The 27,217-nt window shown below is 44.4% G+C and overlaps 1 protein-coding gene across 1 annotated transcript in view; it reads right to left on the bottom strand.

Moving 5' to 3' along the window:
- The window catches only part of LOC307239799 (cell adhesion molecule 2-like), a gene marked incomplete at both ends in the record, with an annotated part of 248,514 nt that extends 245,859 nt beyond the window's left edge, over window positions 1–2,655 (bottom strand). The window contains one exon of the mRNA XM_080013365.1: window positions 2,595–2,655. Within this exon, the coding sequence (XP_079869491.1) occupies window positions 2,595–2,655 (61 nt within the window). The remainder of the gene's footprint in view (window positions 1–2,594) is intronic.
- Between the last annotated feature and the right edge of the window lie 24,562 nt (window positions 2,656–27,217).

Here is a 27,217-nt window from a genome sequence, read left to right as displayed (position 1 = left end):
CGATATCTAGCTTTTCCCAATGTAATCAGTAGCTCGACACGCACACACACACACACACACACACACACACACACACACACACACACACGGCTGCTAGTTATCAGTAGCTTTCCCACGCTGCAGTGGTACAACAAAGGCACACCAGGGAGGGAGGCAGGGAGGGAGTGAGGTCCAAGGGATGGAGGGTCAGTTTAAGAGTCACTGCTGGGATAAACACATCCCAGAGGTAGAGATGGGTGGAGGGGAGGGGAGGGGGGGGGGGGGGGGGGGTTGTGATGGGAGGGGGGTCGGAGTTCAAACCGCAAACGCAGACCCGCCGTCACCAAACAGCGAGCGCAGCCGCTGAGATAAACAAGCGCCCGAGCAGCAGCAGCAGCAGAGTCCTCCTACACATCCCTTCTGAAGCACGGCCGTTCGAGAGCAGCTCTCTCTCTCTCTCTCTCTCTCTCTCTCTCTCTCTCTCTCCCTCGCTCGGCCCGGGAGGGAGGTCTTACGTAACGGGGCCCATTTGCATAACGGGCCGGGGAGTTTTGTGTTTGTCCCCTCCAGCCCCCGACACGTGCGCGCGGGACGCCGCCACGGCGATACGTCCACATAGTGGCTCCGTCACTACCTTTGGCCGAAACCGACGCTTCACCGCCTTACCCTGGCCCCCGGAGACCCCCGGGAACGGAGGCAGCTGTCGTTTACACAGCGTGCGCGTCGGGGGCAGACCCCGCTCCGACAGAGGCTGACCTGCCCCACCGTGCGGATCCTATGCAATGAGGGGACTCGTGCCGAGAGATGACTGTTCTCGCCTGAGTGTACTCTGGTATTATCCTCTTCGGGGGTTGTGGAAGGGTGAGTGACAGAAAGAGAGAGAGAGAGAGAGAGAGAGGGAGAGAGAGAGAGAGAGAGAGAGAGAGAGAGAGCGAGGTGAGAGAGAGAGGTGAGAGAGGTGAGCGGTGAGAGAGAGAGCGAGAGAGAGGTGAGAGAGCGAGAGAGAGAGAGGTGAGAGAGCGAGAGAGAGAGAGAGAGAGAGGTGAGAGAGCGAGAGAGAGAGAGAGAGAGAGGTGAGAGAGCGAGAGAGAGAGGTGAGCGAGAGAGAGAGAGGTGAGAGAGAGAGAGAGAGAAAGAAAGAGAGGGGACATTAGTCTGCTATTATCCTCCACTGCAGGAAAACATATGTAGAATTGCTAAGGACACGCTGCACAATAACAATTCAAGATACACAGGCACACACGCGCACACACACACACACACACGCACACACGCACACACACACACACACACACACACACACACACACAGTGACACTTAAGAATTCACACTTAGAGACGAAGAAGCGATTAAGCGCATCAATAAGTGCTCCATATTAGACTGTAGTGCAGCGCATTCATCACCACTTGCACTGGTTCATGAACCCTCCACCATACCCCAACACACACACACACACACACACACACACACACACACGCGCACCAGCACGCATTGCTTGACACTGACGAGGTTTCACATCATGGCACACAAGAAGTGATGACAGGTTCTTCACTACACATGCATTAACAGGGCGTCACAGGCCACACCCTCAGCTTCATGACTTAAGCTGCAGCCGTACGATGCATCCAATTGGGTTCATTATGAACAGGCGCACTGTCGCTTTTTTGTGCACTTCCCCGAGTGTTACGTGCAAACTGTTGTACCTGGGCAGCCGTTATCTGAGCCTATACAAATACAATGCCCATGATCCGTTATCAGAAAGACGGACTACAAGAGACCGCGGAAACATTAGGTGGAAATTATTTCGAAAGATGATATTTTCACAAGTTGATTTTTATTTTTATTTTTTCCTTTTGCCTGATTTGAAAATCAACACATGGTTAAATAAACGGATGGAGGAGATAGAAGGAAAAAAAATCCAGATACAGAATAACACTTGAATTCAGCTTTGAAAAGAATTTGAATAAATATAAATTAACATATATGAATATTTGCAGCAAATGAGGGAATTGAATAAATTACATGTATTCAAGCATTGGTACTATGGCTGAGTTATTGACTCTCCATACCTAATCAAGTATCGATGGTAGTGTTCTGGGTTGACATGGATGAACTCTGCGGAGAGTCGCCGATGAATAAAGAACACAACGAAAGAAGGAAAAAGAAAAGGAAAAAAAAAAAAAAAAGGAGCGTTCGGCGTAAACTGTGAGGAGCACGGCGACGTTAGGATTGGGAAAGTCGTGTAGTCTGAAGGTGCATCCAGAAGACAATGTTCTACTGTTTCAATACGCATATATATATATATATATATATATATATATATATATATATATATATATATATATATATATATTTCAGAATCACATAAAGTCAGGTGCGCGGCGGCTGCTGGGTCCATTCAATTCAGACGTGCGTCTCCGATTGTTTTTATTGCAATCTCTAAAAAGGTGGAAAGAAACATTCGTCTCAACATCAACAACAACAACGACAACAACAACAACGACAACAACAACAACAACAACAACAACAACAACAACAACAACATCCCATTCCCGAACGGGGGAGAATAAAGGGACCGCGGCACGGAGACGCGTCAGACGCGCGCACACGCTCACCTTTTATCAGCATCCCATAGACAGTGCAGAGGGTGAAAATCACATGGCGTTGGAGAATCATCCTGACTTCTCTCTCGCTGTCTCTCCTCCTCTCCCTCTCTCCCTCTCCCTCTCTCTCTCTCGCTGTCTCTCGCTCTCTCCGTGTCGCTGTCTCTCCTCCTCTCCTCCCTCTTGCTCGCGTCCTCCTCTTCGCTCCTTCCCCGGCGGCGCTGCCCGAGCTGCGCGGCGCGGTCAGTTTATCCGGACGGAGTTTTTAGCGTCTTTTTTTTTTTTTCGTTTTTCTCTCCTCCCCTCCCGCCCCCTCCCGCCCCCCCGCAGGCAGGTCTGCGAGAAGAAGGGGAAACGGTCAAATTAAAAAAAAAAAAAAATGAAAATAGAATGAAAAAAGATTCAAATTTAATTATTGGGAAAAACAAACAAAACAAAAAAAAAAAAAAAAAAACACCCCCCCCCCAAAAAAAAAAAAAAAAAAGGAAAAACACCTGACGACCACGGCCACACCCGACGCGCTCCGGAGCAGATCAGCCGCGCAGTGGGGGAATGTTGCCGGTTTGGACGCTGCGGAGCTTCAGATGCACATGGACGAGGTGCGTGTCCCGGTGTGGAACCGGAGATGCTGCCGCTCCGCTCTGGCGCACGGAACCCACTCGTGACGCGAACTACGCGAGCGGGTGACAGACGCGGAGGCTGAGCCAATCAGGAGGTGGGAGGGGCTGTGGGAAGGCGGGGCTTGTTCGCGGGGCATACTGTACTGTATACTGTACATATATATATGTGTGTATATGTACAGTATATAATATATATATACAGTATATACACATATATGTGTATATATACATACAGTATATACATACACATATATATGTTTATGTATTTTTTATAATCTACTATATAATAATTCATACAGAAGTGTAAGTTTTAGTGTTTACTGTGAAATACTTTGGTTTATAGGCTCATTATTTCTGTTTACTGTTTAAGGCATATTTATATGTTATTGTCGGGTATATTTGTACGTCACCATTTCCATCTTGCGTTCATCGTTCCGGTTCACAGTTTATTTCATAGGTTATGTTTCATGACCGTTTTTCATTTTGATCTTTTATTTTCCTTTTTTTCTGTTATTCGCAGGTTATATGTGTTGTTTATCATCGGGTTTATTGTGTATCTTCCATATATTGCCATTTTCTTTTATCCCCCATATTTTCATTTTATTGTTTTGTTTTAATCTCTATTATTATTTTGCCTGCAGTTATGATGTGAGCTGGTGAGACATTGCAATTCAGCCGGTGATGAATAAAGTATCTATATAATCTTGCAAATACAGATATGAGCAGAAAAAAACACTTTACCCACCCCATTTCAACTTATGTTGTATATATATCCCACCCGTTTTGTAAAAAATAATTTACTTGGATCCTAAACACATTTATATATATTTTTCACATGCCTCTTGTTTTTAGCACTTTCCCTAAGGACAATTTTGTTTCATTTTGTCATTTGGCTATATATTCATTATCCCAATAATACACATTGAGTCCTGAGGCAAACCATTTTGCCACCAAAACCTTGCATTAACAAATGCAGCACTAAGCCGGTATTTCTTACAAACTGTTATTTTGTCTTTTGAAAACATTTTTCACAGGGCAAAAAAAAAAGAGGATAAAATAAAAACAGCTCTGCCAATGTACGATTGAAGTAGATAGAAGTAGCCATCAATTCTTGATGTGCATGGATCCACTTGGAGGTCCAAGGTTGGCAGCGCGCTATTTCTTCAAGTCAGTATTCTCATTTCCTAATGCACTGAATGTAAACAAGGCATAGCATTCTTTTCACCCCGCTTCTTCTTTTCACAATCCAGTCTTTTCCACACACTTGAACACCCTTCACCCAACATCCTTCACAGCGTTTCAAGTCACCAACCACTGCTGCAAGCCAGGATCATTGTTCTGCGGTTCACCCGATGCCGGCCGACAAACATTGCCCATGAGGAGAATCAACTCAATCCTCTGTTCATAATTAAGTAATTAAATCACATTCATAGATGCAGCGGAGTCATATACGGTCATTTGCCAATTAGCACGATGCGTCAGCAATTATAGATGTTTCACAATCGGCACTCAAAAATGACCACAGAATTGAACATTGAACCAGCCTTGACATAAGCGAAGGAACCTATACCGATAACCTACAACACAGGCCAAAGGTCTCCAAACACAGGCGGGCCGGGAAGAATCCGTTCTAGACGCAGAGGAGGCATAGACAAACACAAAGACCAAGGTTAGGGCCGGGGAAGGACAAGTGCGGGGCCAGGACCCCTTGAATGACAGGCCACTAATGCAGCAACATAAGACCACTCGACAGGTGAGCGGAACTGAAAAGACACTGCACACCAAGCAAAATACATAAGTCATAGAGGTGCAAGTCAGATCCGCAGGTCCCTACAAACAGGCCCAGTGACAGCATTACTAAAAGTACGAGGCCAACTGCAGATATTGCCCTATCCCCTTAATAAATTAAACAAATTACGGTGAAAATATATAAGTACATACAAGATAATATGAATGGATTTGGCAACATTATATTGAAAACTAAAATGTGGTATTTTTACATCATATTCACTATCTCATAACACTTTTGCATTAAGGCACTATATGTATGTTTTAGAGCTATATGACGAGGTATACAGAACATATTCTGTATTTTGACGACTGATTTTTACCATGATGTCACAGATCAACAGCAGAACCTAATAATTTAAACTCTTGTAGGAACACCGATGAACTGTATACCCTTCCTGGCTCCTCTCAGTATATCAAAATCAAAGCCACAGGATTCATAAAGCCTCCCCGTAATTTGTCATTTTTAAACGACTGCATGTAGTTCTTTAAAGCTTGAAATTACTTCAGAGTGGTCCTGATTGGACTATCGCTGGGCAGGGACATTCTGATTTATTCTGTTTTAAATTCTGAAAACATGAAGTCAAATTGCGTGGGCTGAGAAAGTATTCCGATGTTAAAATAAATTTGCAGACGAGATTGAACAATATATAATAAACATTTAGGGGGGCCGCATTCGATTGACTCGCGGGCGAGACGTGGGCCCCCGCATCCGTGGTTTGAGACCACTGCTCGAGGGTATTGCTGTCACCGATCCCGGCATCGGGATGGAACCCCGATGTAACGTTTCAGACGCTGACCAAAAAAATCAAAGTTCAAGTGGAACTGATAAAATCAACATGGAAGAGCCGTTCTTTTGTGTGTGTGTGTGTGTATGTGTGTATGTGTGTGTGAGTGTGTGTGTGTGTGTGTGTGTGTGTGTGTGTGTGTTCTTGTAAATGCCCTCTTATGCACAGAACAGTTACTTTAACAGTCGACGAGATTGCCTCAAATGAGCTCACAAAACCCTCGCATTTTCTGTGAGGGCCCCCAGGAGCCCCTATTTTCTTTTCAATCATAGACATTTTTTCTTTATTTAACCCATGCAATGCAGGCGGCCATCTCATCACTTTTACAGGACACAGTCTGTGTCTACACATAGACAGAACCAATATTTGAACAGAGATTTGTCAAAACAGACAAAATTTGACTGGAATTACACACTGGCTGACTCATACCCTCACTGTATACCCTCTGTAGTCAACCAAGGACATTGAACATAACAATTTTACTTCCCATTTACGAAAATGAGGCGTAGCTTGTGGAGCTAGTTTTGTCTGACAACTTGACGGTGCCACATGCTCCCACGCCCTTAAAAGCCGGCCTATTCAAGCAGCCCTACCTGCATTGCCACACTATCTCCACCTCCCCTGCATCCACTTGTTCTACTCTTCTATCCAATAGGGGGATTGGAGCTCATCACTCCTATATTTCTAGTTCACTAAGTATGTCTATGTTTGCTGTACACCTCACCGGGAGTGATGAGGGGTGGAGCCCAGACGCCCAAAATCAAACTATGCAAAATAAATAAAGAATTTTAATTTTAAAGTAAATCGAAGGGTTGTCTGTCAGAAATTTCGATTTTTAACACATTTTTTTTACCGTTTGCCCCATTGGACTGCATTCAAGCACAGCGATTGGCTGCAGCAGAGTGGCAGGTTCCTCAACGGCAAAGTGTCTAGCGAGGTTTTGTGCTGTGAACAGTTATAAATGATGGGAACTGACATTTTAATAAGACCTGGGTTGAAAATGGCTTATTTGTGGGAAAAGAACTGGAAAAGGGAGGGTTTTGCCGTTGAGAAGGAGCTCATGGTGGAATTAATAGCTTTCATCTGAGGCCCTTTTGATTAAGGCCTGAGACGACGTGTCTTTCAAAAAGCCCTTATTTTACTGGGACGTTGCCTCCGAGCATCATTATCTCGATGCCAGGCTCTTTTTCTGTGGATGTCGGCCACATAGGACCAATACTCAAGAACATAAGGCTTGGCATGTCTGTCGGCATAGCCTACATGTTTGGTCTGTTCCTTTGTATTGTGTATCTCTCTACAGTATGTGAGCTGTCCTTCCTTTTTGTCATCTTATCGCTTCACCTTGCTGCCTGCACGTCTGTCTCTCTATGTTCGGGGTTGCAAAGGAACAATCTGAAAATCAGAGCCCACTTGGACCGGAGGGCGCTGACCAGAGCGCAAACCCGTACGGTTCAATGACCATTTTATCTGCGTTCCCATCTTTGATTGGCCATACCACTGGAAAAGGTGTCACGCCAAGAGTTCTGATGAAATCCTTTTTGGTGTCTGGAAAACGTAAGAGAACACAACGATGAGCCACTCGGAGCATTCCCACGTTTTAAACATCAAGCGAAGGCAGAAAAACGCAATATTTTTAATCAAGCGCCAAAAAATCTGATCATTGCGAACGAGACATCTGTTGACCCGGAGATATGGAGGAAGGAAGCTTGCGTCAGTTGTGACAGGCCGTGTCCTCGGCAACGGCACCTTGATCACCCGACAGTCAGCTGACGAAGCCATTCAAGCTCTCAACAGCCACCGGCCCGCTCTCAAATCGGTCAATTTAAACCTAGCTCCGGCTCAGCGGGGCGCCGGGTTCGAACGCAGTCGAAATTGCCCAACTCTCGAGGTGATAATCTTCGAACCGAAGTGGGACGCGTTGAAAAATGAAAAATTCACCTGTGAGAACAACCGGCGTATATATCGGGGAGTCTGTTGAAATCCCAAAACCGGACCCAGGACACGGTGAACTGGGACGAAGGGACCCTCAAACTACACCACGTAATACATGATAATCACCTACGGCGTCAAGTCTAGATTCATCTGTTTAAGCTATCAGGTAAAAAAAAAAACAGGTTCGCAACAGACACAACCAAAACCTGGCAAATTTGAGGTTGACTCAGGGATTTATTCATCAGCCGAGGCTGCTCAAATGTATATGTGTGCAAGGGCTCTATCACACTTTGGCTACTGCTCAACACCCCGGCGACAGGTGATGTAGGTTTCAGATGATTCGATGAGGAGCATTCTTGCTTTTTCAGAAAAACGCATTCCCTGCTGTCTGTTAATGTTAAGGATGTTAAGGAAGAAAGGGCACGGCCGGGAACATCACATCACACAGCGACCGTCAACGACCGTCTCCTCTCATTCATTCAAACCTTGAGCGTTTGCGCGGGCGGCCTCCTCGGCTGCCGTGGAACTGTCCCCGGTGCTCATCCGCCCGGATGACTCGTGGAGACAAAAAATGATTTCCGAAAATAGGATTCGAGCTGCTTGAACCCCGGAGCCACTTGAATCTTGATGGAAGCAAACAATGAAATGCCTTGGCAAGAAATCAGCGTATCATCTCAAGGGACCTACAGGGTAAATATGACCATCGCGCCGAAATGCTTGCAGCGTTTGTTGTCATGATTTTGGAGACTGTTCCCCTTAACACCCCCTTGAAGTCTGCACTGGATTTGGCGTTTTTGGAGCTCTGTTGGTAGGATCAGGTTGCTTTGACAACTCATACATCAAAGTACTAATTGTCTGAGCTTTTTATATATATATATATATATATATATATAAATATATATATATATATATATATATAGATAACACATACTGGTAATTGGAAATTAACCTAATATGATTCAACACTGCAGCAGAATTTGTCATTGTGATTAAGTTACTTCAAAGTCAAAACTACTTTTTGGTGTTTCTGTTATATCATACACCCCCTGCATACATATGAAGACACATGTATGTATGAAACTCATTTCAAACCATCTCTTGATATCAGTGCTGTGTGTAATTTCATGCTGGGAAATTGACAAGCAAAACGTAAAACCTGTGTCAGATCTCTGTAAGTGGAAAATACAGAATATTTCTGTTCCACGAGTGAGTAAGTAAGTTTTTATTTACTGAGCTTTTTTAAAACAAACTGTTCAAAAGTGCTTCTCACATAGTTGGGGAGAGACACAAATGAAAAATATTTAAATCAAAATGAATTAAGTAGATAAAAGAATATTTGATTAAAACATTTAAAATAAATAGTGGAAAAGAATAAATACGAGGATAAATGGAAACACAATGAGAAATAAGGTAAAAACAAAACAAACACAGATTTCAATGAAGAGGACTAAAACATAGAGAGGAGGCTTTATATATAAAAAAAAATGGCTAACCCATAAAAATACTGGGTTGTTGTTGGTTGTTGGGTATGTTGTTATGGGTTAGGGACAATATGCAATTTGCTTTAATTTGGTGTGCAGCATAAATTGGGTGATTGGGTCAAACGGAGATCTAAGTCATAGCTTACTATAATAAATTCAGCTTTGTATGACAGGCCGCCGGCAAGGGACTATGGATGAAAACTATTCCGCCATATTTATTTATTGAAATGTTCATTCGTATCCAATGTCCCTGAGAAATAAACTGAACCGATGGAAGAAGAATTCCTGATTAACATTAGCTCATTGAGAACATGATTTCATTTAATAAAAAATGGAAAAGTGGCTTCAGAGAAGAGTATAAAACAAACAAACACAATAAAGAAAAATACACAAGCAGAGCTAGGTCAGATAATGAAGGTCACTTAATCTTTGTTTTGTTTACCTCTTTTAAAACTATTTACTGCATAATATGACGGAAACCATTCCATTTCCATTTGGTACATACGGAGGCTTGAATCCCTTCCTCTTCCTCCTTAACATGCCATATCATTTGCCATTTCTATGTAATGTGAGCGTGATCTCCTCAACAGCTGAGGTACCTAGTTGGACCAGGCTGCCCAATTGCTCATGCAGAAACACACACGCGCACGCGCGCACACACACACACACGCGCACACACACACACACACACACACACATGCTCGCCCACACGCATGCACGCACACACACACACACACACACCATTGCACAATATGAACACGGTGCATACACACGTGCACATGGACTGAACTCAAAGTGAAGGCTCGGACCCAGCCAACCAGAACCTTGCAAACGTTCTTGGACGATTCAGTGGATAGGTGGGTCGTCTTCTTCGCACAGACACGCAAGCGCCCACACACATTCAAACGCAGGCAAACACACGCGCGCGCACGTACGCACGCACGGACGAGAAGTAGCCTCTAGGTGAGGGAAGGCTCACGAAATTGAGTTCACGGTGGTCGCTTAGCAATGTTGAGCAGAGGGTGTGCTATCAGGCTAAATTGTTCCGGTTCCTCTCGGCTCCCCTCAATTCCGTCTGAGTGTTCAGGGGGTGGAACGGCGGCACACAGCTCTGGCGGCGTTGACATTTAAAGAGGGGGGTAGTTGAGAATGGAAGCAAAAAGGGAGAGTTTATCACAGTTTCCAACACATTAAAAAAATAAAAATAATAAATAAATAACTGTAACATAAGCACCGGGAAAATATGTCAGATGTATTTTCTGTTGGTCAGTTGGTTCCGTTGTCTTGGACTGGTTGTTGCGAAGGACGATGGCAACAGAAAGTCAAAATGGGGGGATTACCTTATTCTTCCGCTTTAGTTAAAACTGGACAACGACGTTTTCCATCAGAACAAGCTCGGGTCTCGCTGAGAACTATTAGTAGCGATGAACGGGTCGACTCTTTTTTTGCGATCGGGTTCTTGACGAGCCACTCAGTAAAGAGTCGTTGGATTTACTCGACTCTTCCTCGGTTCATTTGGTTCCGTCGGTGTAGCGCGCACGGCCAGCGGGGGAGGGACTTCCCGAGAACGATGAAGGAGCCTCAGAGGGATTCGGCTCTGAGTTGTGAATGGAATTCTCCCGAGAGTCCTCTAACCCTGTTAAACGTATGCAAATCAGTCACATTAGATATGATATTACGCCAAATGCCTAGAATGAACCTTAACCTCAGTAAGTCGTTTGGGTGTGGATGTCGCAGACCCTGAGTCCCAACTCCTGAGTCATTTGAAAGATTTGTTCGCTACGAATGAATTGTTCACGGGTCTTGCACCACTAACTATGAGTAGGTCATAATAATGAGCAGAGTTCTACAGGTTTGTGATGCTTTGTGACGTTAACAGGATCGTGGGGTGCCGTGGAAATGTTCCATCGTAAAGAAGGTTGGGAAACACTGTAGTACATTACCTAATAATTGATGCATAATGCTATTAATAATATCCACTTGGCATCCTTTCAACTGCCGGTCCTGTCATTCCTCCCTCTGTGACCCCTGCTCTCCTCTTTTCTAGGAGTTGTAGTTGGGGGCTCATTCAATACTCGGGTTACTGTTGATTTCTATGTGAAGTGTGAAGCGTGTGAAGCCTTTGAGGTTGTACTGTGAATAAGAGCTGTATGAATAAACTTGACTCGACTGAACCTCCCAGATCATTGAACACAAGAGATGGAGACCACCAGCCTGGTCTAACCCTCCAGAGGCACTGGAGCGGAAGTCCATGTGACACTGAAGACTTGCGTTAAAAAAAACAAAACACCCCAACACCATCCCGGCCTTCAGAGTTTCCAGACATATATTTTTTTTCAGCCCTTTTCAAGAGCAGCCCAGTGACCTCCGGCGGGGAAATGGGTCCTGAACATCCAAAGGTCTCCAGCACTCCCACCTCCTGTGGGTGAGGTACGTCCCTCAGGTTTAGGTGCTCGCAAAAGTGTCCCTTCCACCTTCTGACCTGACAACCCCATTCAAGTCAAAGCCTCCTTCCTCTTACTGAAGTCTTCTTGGGAGCTATCTTAAACCTTTTATTCCATCACTTCTTCAGTGACCGTGCTTTTCTTTTAACTGGTCAACTTTATGTACAACAAGCACTTGCCAGTAAATGTTGCTCCTCTTACACATCTGATCCATCTGCCAAAAGAGACAAAAAGCCCCGTGGGCCGACGTCTTGTGCGTCTGTGCAGAAAATAGTAACAGGTTGAGAGAAAAACACAGAGAGAGAGGGAGGGGGAGCGAGAGGATGATAGGGTTGGTTAACCCAAATCCTAGTCATTGTTCCAAAGTCAGTGCCTATGGGCAAACCGACGGTTAGCTCACCACACCTGCCAGAAGTGATAGCTGGGTGTATTTTGAGAATCTGGAGGTGTAAAACAAGTTGATATGAAGTGGAAAAATACAGTTTGTCCTCAGCAGAAACATGGCAAGATTACACTGAGAGCTATTGATTAAAACAACCTGTTTCAAGAGCTTCTTTTCAACCGTTAAAAGATATATTTAGGCAAAAAAGAAAGAGAAAAACGTTTTTTTTTATTTTATTTTTTTACATCGCAGGGAATGTGTTCTGGTAAAGGGCGGTGAAGTGAAATGCCTCAATGTCGATCGAAACAAAGTCTGCAACGTTGAGTAGCTTTATGACCCAAAATGTTAAAAAACAGATACGACCTCCTTCAGGGTGGACTGGCCAGTGAGAAATGAGACTGGGAAAAAAAGCATAGCGAGAGTTGCAATGAAGCAGCTGGAACTAGAGAAAGACAAAAAAAAGAAGAACAGCAGATAGGAGAGGCTGCGATAGAGAATGATGTCTGTTTCACCGCTTGGCACGCTGAACAGAGATGTAACTGATTACTGTTATCAGTGAACAGGCAGTTACTGTAACACAGATAATGGGAGCCATAATACACTGCACTATGCAATACTGCCAGTCTGACAGACACAGTGAGGGTGCAGGGAGTGAGAGGAGGAGAGACGGAGAGAGACAGAGAGAGAGAGAGAGAGGAGAGAGAGAGAGAGAGAGAGAGAGAGAGAGACGGAGAGAGAGAGAGAGAGAGGGAGAGAGAGAGAGAGAGAGAGAGAGACGGAGAGAGAGAGAGAGAGAGGGAGAGAGCGAGAGAGAGAGAGAGAGGGAGAGAGCGAGAAAGCAAGGGGACGTAGAAATCGTAAGACATTTTTTATGGAGATAAATGGACACAGATAAAGACGGAGGAATGGACAGATTATAAGGGGGTCTACGTGCAGGCTGCAGGATGTACAAAGCGCAGAACACCCGGCCAATTAAACAACGTTAACCTCAACAACCACATTCAAGAACACAGGAAGGAGAAGGGCATCGACGAGTCCCCTGCCCCTGAGTCCTCTCAAATGGCACCCACGCCGCATCCTGAGGTTCTGCAGTCGGATCGTACTCGGCCATTGTCCCAGGTAAGACAGATGGGTCCTGGGGAGGGAAACGTTGCATTTGTTGCATGCTGCTAGCATATTATTTCTCAAACCTGCGCTGAGAAAGTGGCAAAAGCACCTTTCCACACGGAAGACCTGTTTGCCAGTGTGGTCTCAGAGAGAGATCGTGTCCATTTTTCTCAAGGCCCGGCATTGTTACTGGGGATTTAAATCCACCCTCAGGCACGCTTGTACGCAACCTTCTGACCCGGGGGGGAGGACTGCCTGATTGTTCATTCCGGAGCCCGGTCCATCTGCCGAGTCCTGCGGTGAATGGACTCCACCCGTCTGTACTCTCAACTTAATATTTGGTGCACTGAAGCTCTCCTCCGCCGACGCTTCTGGCGGCCATCGATGGAGATGGATATCCATTTCTTTATCTCTGCCTGCACCACATGGGCCCAGAACAAGACCTCTCACCAGAAAACCATTTCTTGATGGTTTTGCTTTATTGTCTCGCCAAACAGCTTCACACACCTGTCTCTACACTTAAGCAGGGTAGCTCAAACAGTGCCATCATCAATCTCCATAAACCCACTTCCCAACTGCTCAGCTGTCTCCCGAGCTGCGTCAACCACCACAAGTGCCGGCGGGAGTATTTCCCAGAGGTTGTCAAATGGGCACCCACCAACTGATGTGTCATTGAATGAGGCCCACTGCGGCTCAACAGTGAGTTCTGGCGTCCCACAACCACCTATAACCATCTCCATACCCAGCTTCCGGCTTCTCTCAGGAGCAAACATATTGTGGATGTTTCCGTATTGTAGAGAGGTCACTATTACACAGCCTGTAGCCAGCCGCCTCTCAAGGTAGGGTCACACCTCCGGCTGCAAAGGCACAGGCTGCAATGCATTTCAAGCGGCGCTCGGCCTCATCCGGCTGCAGCGGGGCGGAACGACGTTCGGCGACGAGCTCGCGGCTTCCCCGCGACAGGGAAGGTTGAGCTGACATAGACTTTATGAAAATTAGCAGCGCTGGGACAACAGCCAATAGGAGGGAAGGTACGCTCTCAATGGCGCTGATCCTTGGAACATGGACGCCCAGACCGCTGCATAATTGTTCATGATTAGGCTGGTCAGTCATTTAATATTTCTCCAACGAGGACAATTTTTTCTTTTAAGGGGCGGATGGCAAGACTAGTACTTTATTTTGTTAAGTAAACAGCTCCACCATTCTAATTATAAATAAAGTACACACAGTGCCATCTATCGATATAATGTACAGTGTATTAAATATGGAAAGGGAGAGAGGTTTGCCTCAGCCTTCATGTGTACCTTCAGAGATTCGGGAATTGGAGCAATCCAACGCTGGTTCTCTGCCTTTTAGATTTTCCTCCAAATTCCTGTCAATTAACAGCGTTGTGTCTTCTCCAAATTATTCCAACATCCATATTCTTGTGACACCTCTCACGCGTCTTGGCCCATCTGTTCTGTTTGCTTTCACCGTACTTCGCTTCCCTCATTACCGACCTGCCGATCACCCCGGCACATCCCCTTTTTGATCTAGGGGAAAACCTCACACACCGCCTTGTCTTTGCCATTGCCCTCCACGGCCTCCCCATTAATTTTCAACCGGCAAGTAGGCCAAGTCACTGTGCTCATTGAAGCAAGGGGTGTTCGGTAGAGATTGTTCCCTGCCACCGGTTCCTCCCAGTCTGTCTCCTTTGTGCGGAGCAGATCTGAGAAATACTGTGGTCACTCACTAATGACTAAGTGTCGTGGGCCGGCCAAGAACACATTAAAGGTAAGAGAAGAAAGGGAGGGTAACGTCTCAGTCATGGGAGGTCAGCGAACACACAGACACACACGTTCACACTAACACAACCATGGCCCTCCATCCCTTCCTCCCTTCCCCTTATTCAATAAACATGTTCAACCCTCCATTCTTATTTACATGAAATGTGGCCTCCCCCTGGGGAATCACCGGTTGTACACAGCACCAACGTACTCGTCGTTTCGTGTCACCTCTAATGCTCGCTAGTTACAGTACCATTCCCAGTGAAAACGTCCTCCCTCGCTTCTGTCGCCGGATAGTGCAGTAGTGCAGAGTCACTGAATGCCCCATCAGCTCCCATTCTTATCTGTCATTTTCTACCCCACATTGCATCACCCCCTCTTTCCTCCTTCGGCTTCTGTTTTGTGCCCCATGCGAGGACCACAAAGGAATCATTAATTCCCTGCTCTGTGTGAGTGAGGGCACATGCAGCAGGGGAGCGAGGGATTGAACCATTCAGACCTCCCCATCCTTCTGATCCGTCTGCCAAAAAAAATGAGAAAAAAAACCCAAAAACCCCTGGGCCAACATCTTGTGTGTGCGGAAAATAGTAACAGATTGAGAGAGAGAGGGAGAGAGAGAGAGAGAGAGAGAATGATAGGGTTGGTTAGCCCAAATCCCAGTCATTGTTCCAAAGTCAGCACCTTTGGGCAAACCGACTGTGAGCTCACCACGCCTGGCAGAAGTGATAGCTGGGTGTATTTTAAGGATCTGGAGGTGTCACACAAGTTGATATTAGGTGAAAAACAAAGGCAAAATGACATGGAGAACTATTGATTTCAATTCGAAGACGTGCCAGTTTTCACAGTGGTGTCGCCCAGGACTTTGTTTTGCCGTCTACATATGGTTGTAGTGGAGAGACACTCCACATTTTAAATTCCTCGCAATTCTCACATTTAATTTCAAGCAGTAGCTGATAATTACCTTTGCAACACATGCATTTTTTTGTTGTTGTTTTTTTTTGCGGTTTGGTTTGGTTTGGTTTGGTTTGGTTTGAAACAGAAGTTAATCATTCTATTTTAAAGAGAGATTTTTTTCAACTGCTAATATACTCAGATCAGCCACAACATTGAAACCACTGACAGGTGAAGTGAATAACATTGATCATCTCATTCCAGTGACACCTGTCAAGGGGTGGGATATATTAGGCAGCAGGTGAACAGTCAGTTCCTGAAGTTGATGTGTTGGAAGCAGGAAAAATGGACAAGCGTAAGGATCTGAGCCACTTTGACAAGGGCCAAATTGTGATGGCTAGACGACTGGTCAGAGCATCTCCCAAACAGCAGGTCTTGTGGCGTCATGAGGGGGAGCTACACAATATTAGCGGTTATTATTATTGATGCTTTTAATGTTGTGGCTGATCGATGTATATTTATAAGCAAAAGAAACAAATTAATATTTTTTAACATTACAGGAAACCTGTGGTCGTAAATGACAGTTAAGAATGGTAGGAGTTCTGGGTATTTGTTTGTTATAATGACAGGTATCAGTGTTGTGTATTAGTGATGCAAGCGAATGAATAAGAGAAGTCTTTCAAATGACTCGGGAGCTGTGAGTCACTCCGGCAAAATAGTCTTTCCTTCACAACTTGGTAACTGCAGCCCGGCACACATTAACAGGCTCTGAGAGACTCGGATCTCAAACAAAGAGGCGGGAAATTTTAATTTTTAATTTATTTTTACTGAGTTTCAACTCGTAAGAGCCGAACTTTTCATCACTATTGTGTATGAGCGGCTGTTATTGCTTTTCCAACTTCTGCTGCTCTCAGTATTATTTGGTGCTCTTCTGGGTGTCATTTCACACACACACACACACACACACACACACACACACACACACACACACACACACATCCACAAACACACACGCACGCACATGCACACACACACACACACACATGCACACACACACACATCCACAAACACACACGCACGCACATGCACACACACACACACACACACACACACACACACACACACACACACACACACACACACACTCAAACACACGCACGCACACACAGGCCCTGTTATAAACTTTTACATTTTATCAGGGGAGTCCTATTCAGCAGCAGAGTTGATGAGTACAAGTGTAACGAGGATCTTCTCTGCTCAAAAGTAATGAATACTGTAAACCTGGCTACGCTGATTTGATGACAAATTATACGATAAATGTTTTGCTCGGTACATTTTATTGTATTGCTTAACGTGAGAGAGAGATGTAACCTTCATGGAAAACGTCTTCTTTAACTCATGTCGATGTGCCAGGAGATGCTATGTCATCGACAGTATACTTAACTACAACTACAACTATTAACTATAACTATAACTACAACTTAACCACAACTATTAACTATTAACTTAACTATTACATTTCACTGCATCAATGTATGAAAGTATGTATATGTATGTGACGAATAAACCTCTTGAATCTTGAAGACTGTATGCCCCTTTGCCATTCCTTTGAGAGAGAAACTGTTCTCCTGCTCAGTAAGCCAGTCCCACGATGTCAGCTCGTACCCATATCCCTTGCACAGGATGCCATCTCGATGCCATCAATGGCAACCTCTCAGTACCACACGCCACCGTGTAGCTACAGCGACAAACCCATCCCTATGCAGTGACGACTTTGCTGTAAAAGCAACCCAACTACCACCACTTTTGAGCTGTTGGGGAAGGGACAGGAGCAACACTTGACAGCCACTCATTAGTCCTGCACTCTAGATGCTGTTAGCAACTGTGCCAGCAGCATTTAAGAATAAAGAATGCTTCAAATGATATGTTGACATCCGAGAAGGCGGTGTTTTCTTGAACACAAAAACCACCTTGATTGTCAATTTTCCATCCGGTCCTGCCGGCTTCGAACGGATTCTTCGAGTTGAGCCGAAACTTTCTTCTGAGGCTGTTTGTCCGTGTCGAAAACAAAAATCCACCAAAGGAATGGTTCAGATTTTTTTGATTGTTAAGTTTATCCCTGTTTTATACTAACCACTCAGGTGGTAGGTAGGTGGGTCATGTAAGTACTCGTGGACTACAGGCCCACAGGAGGTTCAGGTGGAAGTCTGGTGGTTACAGGAAGCTACTGTGGCAGGCTGAACGGCCAGTGTTCGGACCGAAACGGAAGGGCCTGCCCCCCAGGGACCAACTGTGGCTCACTGGTCTCTTGCAGCCCATAATGACGACTTGCGCCGAAGTTGCCCTAAACCAGATGCCCACTCGAGCGGCACACCCAGTGAGGGAAACCCAGTTCCTGCTAAGTTGTACCCTGAGCTGAGGACCCTGCTCCAGGGGCGAATGCCGGAGAGCGGAATCATCCAAGAAAGCTCGGTGGGCTGCTCCTGCGGTCCTGGTCAATAAGACGGATAGATCCCTGCGTTCCTGTGTGGATTGTCGCAAGCTTAACGCCGTCAGCTGCCCGAATGCTTTCCGACTTCCCCCAGGATTGAGGAGTCCGCTCGCCAGACTGGACCAGGTGGCCTGTTATTCCGCCTTGGAATGGTAAAGCGGGCGCCGTCATGTCACGGCCCAGCCCGAAGAGCGGGGAAAAGACTGTACTCCCTTTGCGTCGGAGGACTTTCCCAACGCACCTGTCTCACCCGGAAGGAGTGTTCCAGCGCCTGCAGGTCGAGTCCGCTGTCCAGAGGAATCTGAGAGCTTCAGACGGTCCCGACGACGGACGTTAAAGTGCGCTGATCATCTCTGTAATTTGGCTTTGCCAAATGGCCGGACCGCAAGATAAACCCCCAAAGAATATTGAAAATGAATATGGGAATAACACAGTTTATTCAGTTCTTACATGTGTTGTATGTCATCATTGTTATGTCTGCGGTGCTTCCAGTACATGGCATTTCACTTTCATTGTACTGCAACACACGTGCCACTGCTTTTCAAATCAAAATCCAATCAAAACTGTCCGGCGGAGCATCACTTTTGTCTCAACGCGGCCATTGTCGCTTGTAGCTCATCAGCCCCGCACACCTGCCATCACATATCAGCCACAAAGATATCCCTCGTCGTCACGGAAGCCAGCTCCATGTGTTGCAAGGTCACTTGCTGCAACTGCAAGGCATAAATTCAGGACTGATTCATCAAATTCTTCCGTTCCAGCCGGCATCGCCGCTCCGCGTTCATCAGAACAAGCTCAAGTTTCACACTGAAAGTGGAAACCATCAGTCGCAGTGACATTTTTGAGTCCCTCAGTCTTTTCCGACTCTGTGTTCGTTTCGGTTTTGGTCGAAGGGCGAGCGAGCACTTCCCGTGTGTCGGAAGACTCTGTTTGGCTCCGAGTCGCAAACGCAACCGGTCTGTCACTGTTATTTATTTTGGTGGCATGCAAACTCTCACGTCCAATATGGATTACGTCAAATACCTCGAGTCTTGTTGTCTCGATTTAGTCCTGAGTAATTACTGATTATTGCTTTGTGAGGCGAAGATCCCCTCGCTCGCCCGCTCTCTTGCCCGAGCGGCTCCCGACTCCTGAGTCATTGGAAAGATTTGTTTGAGTCTTGCATCACCAACTATGAGTCGGCCATAATAATATATACACAGTTCTATGTGTTTGTGACGTTTTGTGGCATTTATGGTGGGGAACAGGATAGTGGTGCCGTGGGATTACTTCATTATTCAATTATTTCAAGTGTGCCATGGCAGACAAAGACGGCCGGGGAACACTGAGCTAACGCCTGTGTTCATGCTTATTGATAAGGCGGGCGTTAATTTATTTTTGACCGTGCGCTTGACTAATGCAGTTTTAATTATGTTCAGCTCATGTTCTCCTGTCTTATTATTGATGTTTTCTTTCTTAGTAAATAATTTACTTGCACTTCAACAAACCTTACACAAAAGTGTACTCGTGTTAACCAAGAGTGTAATAACATTTAAATCTCCATTTGATGATGGCTTAGTAGACATGAATAATTCATACTTCGGTTAAGTGTTTTGAAGAAGAATCTTTAATCGTCTCACAGCACAACACAATAACACATGCATTCATACACATGCTTCGGATGGCGGCCGGTGAAATGGGTCCTCTGCATTTAACCCATCCTGGCTTGTGCCCGAGGACCTGGTCACATATGTCCATCGCTGGTCAGATGATGATGTGCATGTTTTTGGTGGAGGTACTTACTTATGTTCGATGGAGGAAACCCCATGTGAGCACCAGGTGAACATGCAAACTCCCCACAGAAGGGCCCCCTAACAGGGAGATAACCCAGTGGAGCATGGTGCCAACAGCGCCCCAGGCAGGAATCGAACCCAGGACCTTGTTGCTGTGAGGCAGCAGTGCAATGCAATGTGCCACCGTGTAACAAATAATGGGCCCCTAGCAGTTACCCCACTTCATTTATTTTGAATTATATCAGCCCCAAAGTGCGTCGGCCCACCGGGAAAATGCCCGGTGTGCCAGATTACCTGTCCACCCCTGTGTGTGTGTGTGTGTGTGTGTATGTGTGTGCGGGTGTTTGTGTATGTCTTTTTGAGTGTGTATGCTGTGTTTCCGCTGCCAGACCAAGCCTATTTAGTTCTTGTTTCCTTGGCACAGTTGGGGGAACACGGGTGAAGCGAGCTTGGTCTCAGCTGACCGGAGAGCAATAGAGAGCTCTGCTAAATGTACAAATCTGATGTCTCTTTTCAAACACAAATGAACCACCAGGGCCCACCATCATTAGCGTTCCACTCAATTGGCCGCTGTGGGGGTTCGCACGACAGATTTAACTAAATAACATTGAGGTGATCGGTAACCGCACAACTCCGTGTGCCCAGCAATAACCATATTTGGCCCGGACTTTGAGGCTCATTTAATTGGCTCGTGGAAGTTTGCTGTCCGACCGTCTCTTGGCTCCCATTTTCCCAATTTGCCTCTTTGCTTTTGTGTGGCAGTCGCTGTTGACATGCAAATTCCTCCATTACGCATAGTAAAATGAGTTCGTGCTCCGTTTCCCGTCCGGTACGTTAACTGGGAAATCAGACAACAGACACAAAAATTTGAAGTCAAACGTTTTTTTGGCCGTTTACTCCTCAGCCGCGGGAGCACCGCTTGGGAACGGGCTCTCCGACAGTTTGGTCGACTTTACATTATCACTGTCTAGGGGCTTTTCCGTCACGTAATTAAATTGACTGACTTAATCTTGTATTATTCCTGAAGTTAAATCATTCGTCCTTTCATTTCCCCTCTTTGATATCAAAGCAGTTAAGGGTGAATTAATAAAATAACCTTTAAGTGAGGCAGGTTTTCATTTAAAACGATCTGTATTTACCTAAGGTGAGGGATGGTACGGTCCAGTCCAATGTGCATGTATACATGGATTACGCTAAGCGGGAGCTTTTGGGGTGTAAAGGGGTCAGGCCACAGTTTTCACTTCTAATTGGCCATTTATCCTGAGTGGTTTAATCCCCGGTTGAATCAGAAATTTAGGTACTGTAATGCACGTATTTACCGTCCACTATAAATAAATCAGCACCTTGATTTTTGCAACCGGAAATAAAAACCTTGCATCCCTCATGTCTATCAAAGACTGATTTCCAAGCTTCCAGCTTTCCAGCCTCATATGCAGTGTATTCACGCCTTATTTAAAATTAATACAGCGCTATTGTGCTATGAAGCACAACCAAACCCGTTAAATCCATTTGAAACGCACATCAAATCAAAAGATTAATTGACGAGACTGGAACAAATACAAAAGTGCAATAGTCCCTCATCAGGGAGAAAATGAGAGTTGAGATATGAGATAAAATATTAAAGTATGAATTTGATGAAGTAGTAATAGGAGTCATCTCATTGAAATTTAATTTGGACATTACATTCAAACTTAACTGCAAACGCACACACACACACACGCGCGCGCACACACGCGCGCACACACGCACGCACACACACACACACACACACACACACACACACACACACACACACACACAGACACACACACACACACACACACACACACACACACACACACACACACACACACATTTATACATAGGTCAATAAAGCCATCAAATCAGGGGATCGGCTCAATCGCGGAGAGCCTGAGGATGTGTCTGCTGACTCCGGCACTTATGCCTCATCATTTGGTGTGAGTGAGCGAGCGAGAGGAAGAGAGAGATTGGGCGAGGCGAGGGGATGCTCAGTGCACAGCGGCTCCTGATAAACAGCAGAAGGCAGGTTTTTGAGGTGTTAAATGCAAATTGAAAGGAAAAAAAAAAAAACACGTCTGCGGCACCGCGTGGCTCACGGCTTTGCCCTACATTTAGACGGAGCTGGAACATTTCTCTGAGTTCTATTCGCGACGCTCATCTCGAATAAGCGTCTTGTTTTACTCCATTATGAGGTGTTAAAGACAATCTTTTTTGTTATTAAATATGAAAATATATATATTTTTGGTTTTAATAATGCCACAACAGAGGTCATCCTTCACTCCCTTCACCCAGTGTTTCCCAACATTATTTGAAAAAACCCCCGGGGTAAACCACTATCCTGATAACCACTAAAAATGTCAAAAACACGTGGAACTGCGTTTATTATTACGTCCTATTAAATGTGATGCAGGACACGCCGACGATCCGTTCGCAGCGAACGGATCTTTGAAATAACTCGGGAGTGACTCCATCAAAAGGCGTTGCTGAGCGAGCCTGACACTGAGACTGACAATAATTACTGAGGATTTCTTTAAAGATGAAGGCAATGTATTTGGCGGGACTGATACGCAACGCGGTGCATTCACAGCTCGCGCGCCGCCAAAATAAATAACCGCGACAGAATTTGATCATTCCCTCTGCCGACTCTCACTCCTTGCTCCCCGTGCCTCACACCGACGAAACCAAATGAACAACGAGTCCGAAAAAGGAACGACGCTCAACTCGTTGTTGACTCGACTCGTCAATGACCGAAATCTCCCCCCAAAAAAAGGGCCGAACCCTGAATCAGTACCTATAGTTCTCACTTTCAGTCGGACGCCTGAGCTTGTTCTGATTAACACGGAGCGGCCGTGTCGTTTTGACCCGGCAACACAAGAGACAGTTTCCATTATTTACTTTGAGTGGAATTGGAAGAGTGCTCACGGCGAGCTCTCACGGCACAATGCCTCCGCCGACTCAAGTTTCTCACCAGGAAAGCAACTGGCTACGGCCACGTCCCAGTGAAAAAGCCGGTGAAAGGAGACGCTGAAGAGCGATTTACAGAAGGAACTCTCATGGTGAAGAAACATCGATGTGTATTATTAAACCTCATAAGCTCGACGGGACAAAAGCCATACAATTCTATACTTCATAATCCTTGACACAATTGTGGATGATCATGCACAATTTAACGATCGTGACATGTGAAGTCCCTACGCGTTATCAACTACGACAATGCTTTAAAATCGATCTTTATGAGCCTCTCATCCCTGCGTGGCGGTGTTTTTTTTTATTTTTTTCTCGACTGCTCCGGGTTCTTCTCATTAAGATGCTTCACCTGATGCTGTTTGATGAGCTCAGCCTTGGTGTGATCAAGAGGAGAATTAAAGAATCTCGTCTTAATTACCATGCCATCCATGCCAGTGGCCCGGAAATGGGTGTAGCTTCATATTTCTCACTGATACAAACACACTGGGGGGAAAAAATAAATAAAAATCTTTTAGATTCAATAGATTTGTTGGATGGGCTGAGGAAATTATTTGTAAAGTATATTTTTTAGGGGTTGTCAGTTTAGGTGTGTTCATTTTCAGTTGAGAAAACAAAAAACAAAAAACATTTTATATATATATGTATATGAAAATACTGTATAAAATGGAGAAATATGTATGTAATAAATATGCATATTTAATATATAAATTACAATGTATTTATTGTATAATATTTAATAGTTATATAGACACTCATTTTATTTATTTTATTTTTTTATCATATTTAAATGATTATTATAATTTTCTTTTGGGTGAACTCAACTTAACTTTTCCCAACTTAAAGGGGACCTATGCTTTTCCTTATCTCCCGTCATATATATGATATTAAAATGTGGGATGTTCATTGTAGCGGTCTCGCCTGCCACGCGCCCCTCAAGGGGCATTTCCCGGGACCTCCAGCACAGAGACACAGAAGACGGCGGTTGTAGACACACAGTTTATTGCAGAGAGAGGGCCAGTTGGAATTAGGGAGGAGCAGATAGACATGTCATGACAAGGGCTCCTCTCTCCTGAGTTTGTGTGGGGATGGGTGTTTCCTACCTAGCAACGAGCAACAGGTCTGCAGCCACTCTGATCCTGGATCCACCAACCCCAAAGTTTCCTCATCTTGAAATTCAATCCACATTTCAAGTGTTTTTTCCCCCTGAAAAAAACATGAGCTTTACAATCTTTTTGACGTTGATCCAGTGACTTTTTTTCTTTTCTTTTTTCTGTGCAGCGGACAAGACGGGCGAGACTTGTTTTCAGTTTTCAGTTTTTTTTTTTGGCGACGCACATTTCTGAAGGGATCGGTAGGAAATGCCACTTGAAGTACGGTCCCCCGTCGAGTTTCCCATTGGAGCTCAGCCCTAAAACCTGCACTTCCTGCCGCGCCGCAACTTTGGGAGAGACTTTCATCCCGCGACGGCGTGGCCTGAGAAGCCCAGAGCCGCGCTGGTGTTTTGGTTCCGTTGCGTTTCGTGGGAGCAATTCTGCTTTGACTCTCCTCAGAGGCCTGCGGACAACGACACCGTGCAAACACACACGCACTCACTCCAACCTGTTAAGAGGTTTGTATCAAAATTAATTTTGCCTCAAAACTACCTCACGGGTGCAAAATGAAAGAGAACACGGCGCAAAGTGAAACGGAGCGATTCCTTTTACCTTCTTCGTTTCATTTCAAGTACGAACGACTGCATTTACGCTGTCTTCAAAAAGGATGCAATGATCTCTAAAGGATAAAAGGAAGTTCCCTTAAGCTGAAGCAGCTTCGCGGCAAGGAGAAAAGGTCCTTTCACTTTTCATGACCATCTGTATTTATGTCTGTGTGTTAATGTGTGTGTGTTTGTTTTACTATAGTTGTGAGGACCGTTCTCATGGTGTATTAGGTGAACGTGTGTGTTTGTGTGTGTGTGCGTGCGTGTGTGTGTGTGTGTGTGTGTGTGTGTGTGTGTGTGCGTGCGTGTCTTTCCTGCCTTCCCACAGGCAGAAGTCTATTTTTTAAATTAGTTTAATCACCCAGTGTGTGCACAACCTCAGGCTTGCATCATAATATCTCATCTCCATACAGTACAGTACTGACCTGAATGCAAAGCTTTTTTTTCCTTTGCTGCCGCAATATCTGACACAACATCAACATGAACAGAAAGCCAACTCACGGAGAGACACACACACACACACACACACACACACACACACACACACACACACACACGCTGTGCATGCTGTATTTTAGGTACAAGATGAAACCTCTGCCTATTTCAACGTTGATCAAAGTACAACGGCCTTGAACAACATCTAAAGCCCCAATTGGTTAGAAATTGATATCTCATGGCTATCACGGTTATTTGGTTATTCACAGTAGAATGAGAAAAAATGAACAATATCCTGGAAATTTCAAGCAGGTGCTCACCTGACGGGAATTTGATGCCCAGCGTGAGCAGAAAACATGAGCAGTGGGAAAGTTTGGCATAAGGAGCGTTTCATGTACATTTACAGTCGACTTTGGTTTAAGCATCACCTATGTCCTTTTGATGAATGTGTACAATCCAGTTTAAATACGAACCTATTTTTAGGAACTGCCATTTTAGTTTTTTTTTTCCAATTTCTATGGTTTATTTTTCACCTCTATCGCTATTGTTAATTTTTAGGTTAAATGCACATTGGCTTGTTTCCCTATTGTCTAGCCTTCTACTTCACTGTATATTGCTATTTTTTTAATGTTCACTGTTTACATTTTAGGTTCATGTTAAAGTTATTTTGTCAATTTATAGGTTTATATTTAATGTTTATCGTTTGTGTCTAGTGTACAAAATTTCTACTGTTCATTATTTATCTTTTGTTCATTGTTATTTTGTTTACTGTACTGTTACTCCATTTTTAATCAAATATATCCATTTCTAGTTTAGTGTTGGTAACCTTTTATTGAGGTTTATTGTGTATTCCCTTTATATTTTTATATTGTTTATATTTTATATAATTTTTTTGAATTATTATAGTCATTGGCTATTTTGACCTATCCAGATGAAGATGATGATTTTAGGTAGTCAGAAATAATAATGTTGATAATAATTATAATTAAAACAACAACAACAACAACAATAACAATCATAATAATCATCATTTGGACGCACTGAAATCTTGAATGTCTTGTACGTATATAGCCAATTTCCAGACCTTCCCCCGGTTTACTTTCCTTCTCGATTTCTCAGCAAATGTGAAGTGTTTCCCTGCTAAATGTCGCTCCATCTTGCACTTTCTTTGATACCGTGGCTGTAAATTAGTGATACGGGGATTGAATAAGTGAATATAAAACTTTATAACCTGATTTTTGAACATTGATACATTCTGTTTCTTATCTTTATTATCTGTTTATTTATTTATATATTTTGGCAATTTCTGTTCTGTATTTGTGTGAGGAAGATATTACTTTATTAATTCCTGTAGGGAAATTCAGAAAAAATATATATTTGTGTATATTTGGCTATTATTTTAGTTATTTTTTATTTCATTCAATTTTATATATATAACATACAATATTAAAATATACAATTAAAAATGTTTTTTTCCAGACTGTTAAGGTTTTTTTTATGTTAATTGTCAGTAGCGAAACACACCCATCCTCACCATGAGGATCCTCCACTTATATGAAAATAATAATATGATATAACAATGAATAATCTCATTCTGACTCCATCCTAAATAAATACACAATGTCCTTACAGATTGATATAGATTGACAGATATAGATAATGCTGTAGAAAATTGTTATATTCTTTGATTATTCTGTATTATATCTCCTGTATGAGCCCTCTATATTTTGTCATGTCGGCAGTCCTGCAGGCATGAAGGCTGAAGGCATGAAGGCATGACGGCTTGAAGGCATGAAGGCATGACGGCTTGAAAGCATGACGGCATGAAGGCATGAAGGCATGACGGCATGACGGCATGAAGGCAACCGCTCAGTAAGAGATACAGTACCCTGCTTTCTTTCACAGTATTTTAATTAGCAAAAACAGGTGCATGACTCCCTATTCGTTGATAATTTCCGAGACATCTAGGAAACGCTCCCTTCCTTCCCAGTTATCGATTATAGACACCACTCCCTTATCGCTCCCAACAAGGAGGCGGTCATCGTGGTCAGAGA

The sequence above is a fragment of the Zeus faber genome (genome assembly GCF_960531495.2).
Source record: "Zeus faber genome assembly, chromosome: 14".
NCBI lineage: Eukaryota > Metazoa > Chordata > Actinopteri > Zeiformes > Zeidae > Zeus > Zeus faber.
The sequence above is the reverse complement of the archived record's forward strand: the minus strand, read 5'-3'. Positions and strand labels throughout refer to the sequence as shown.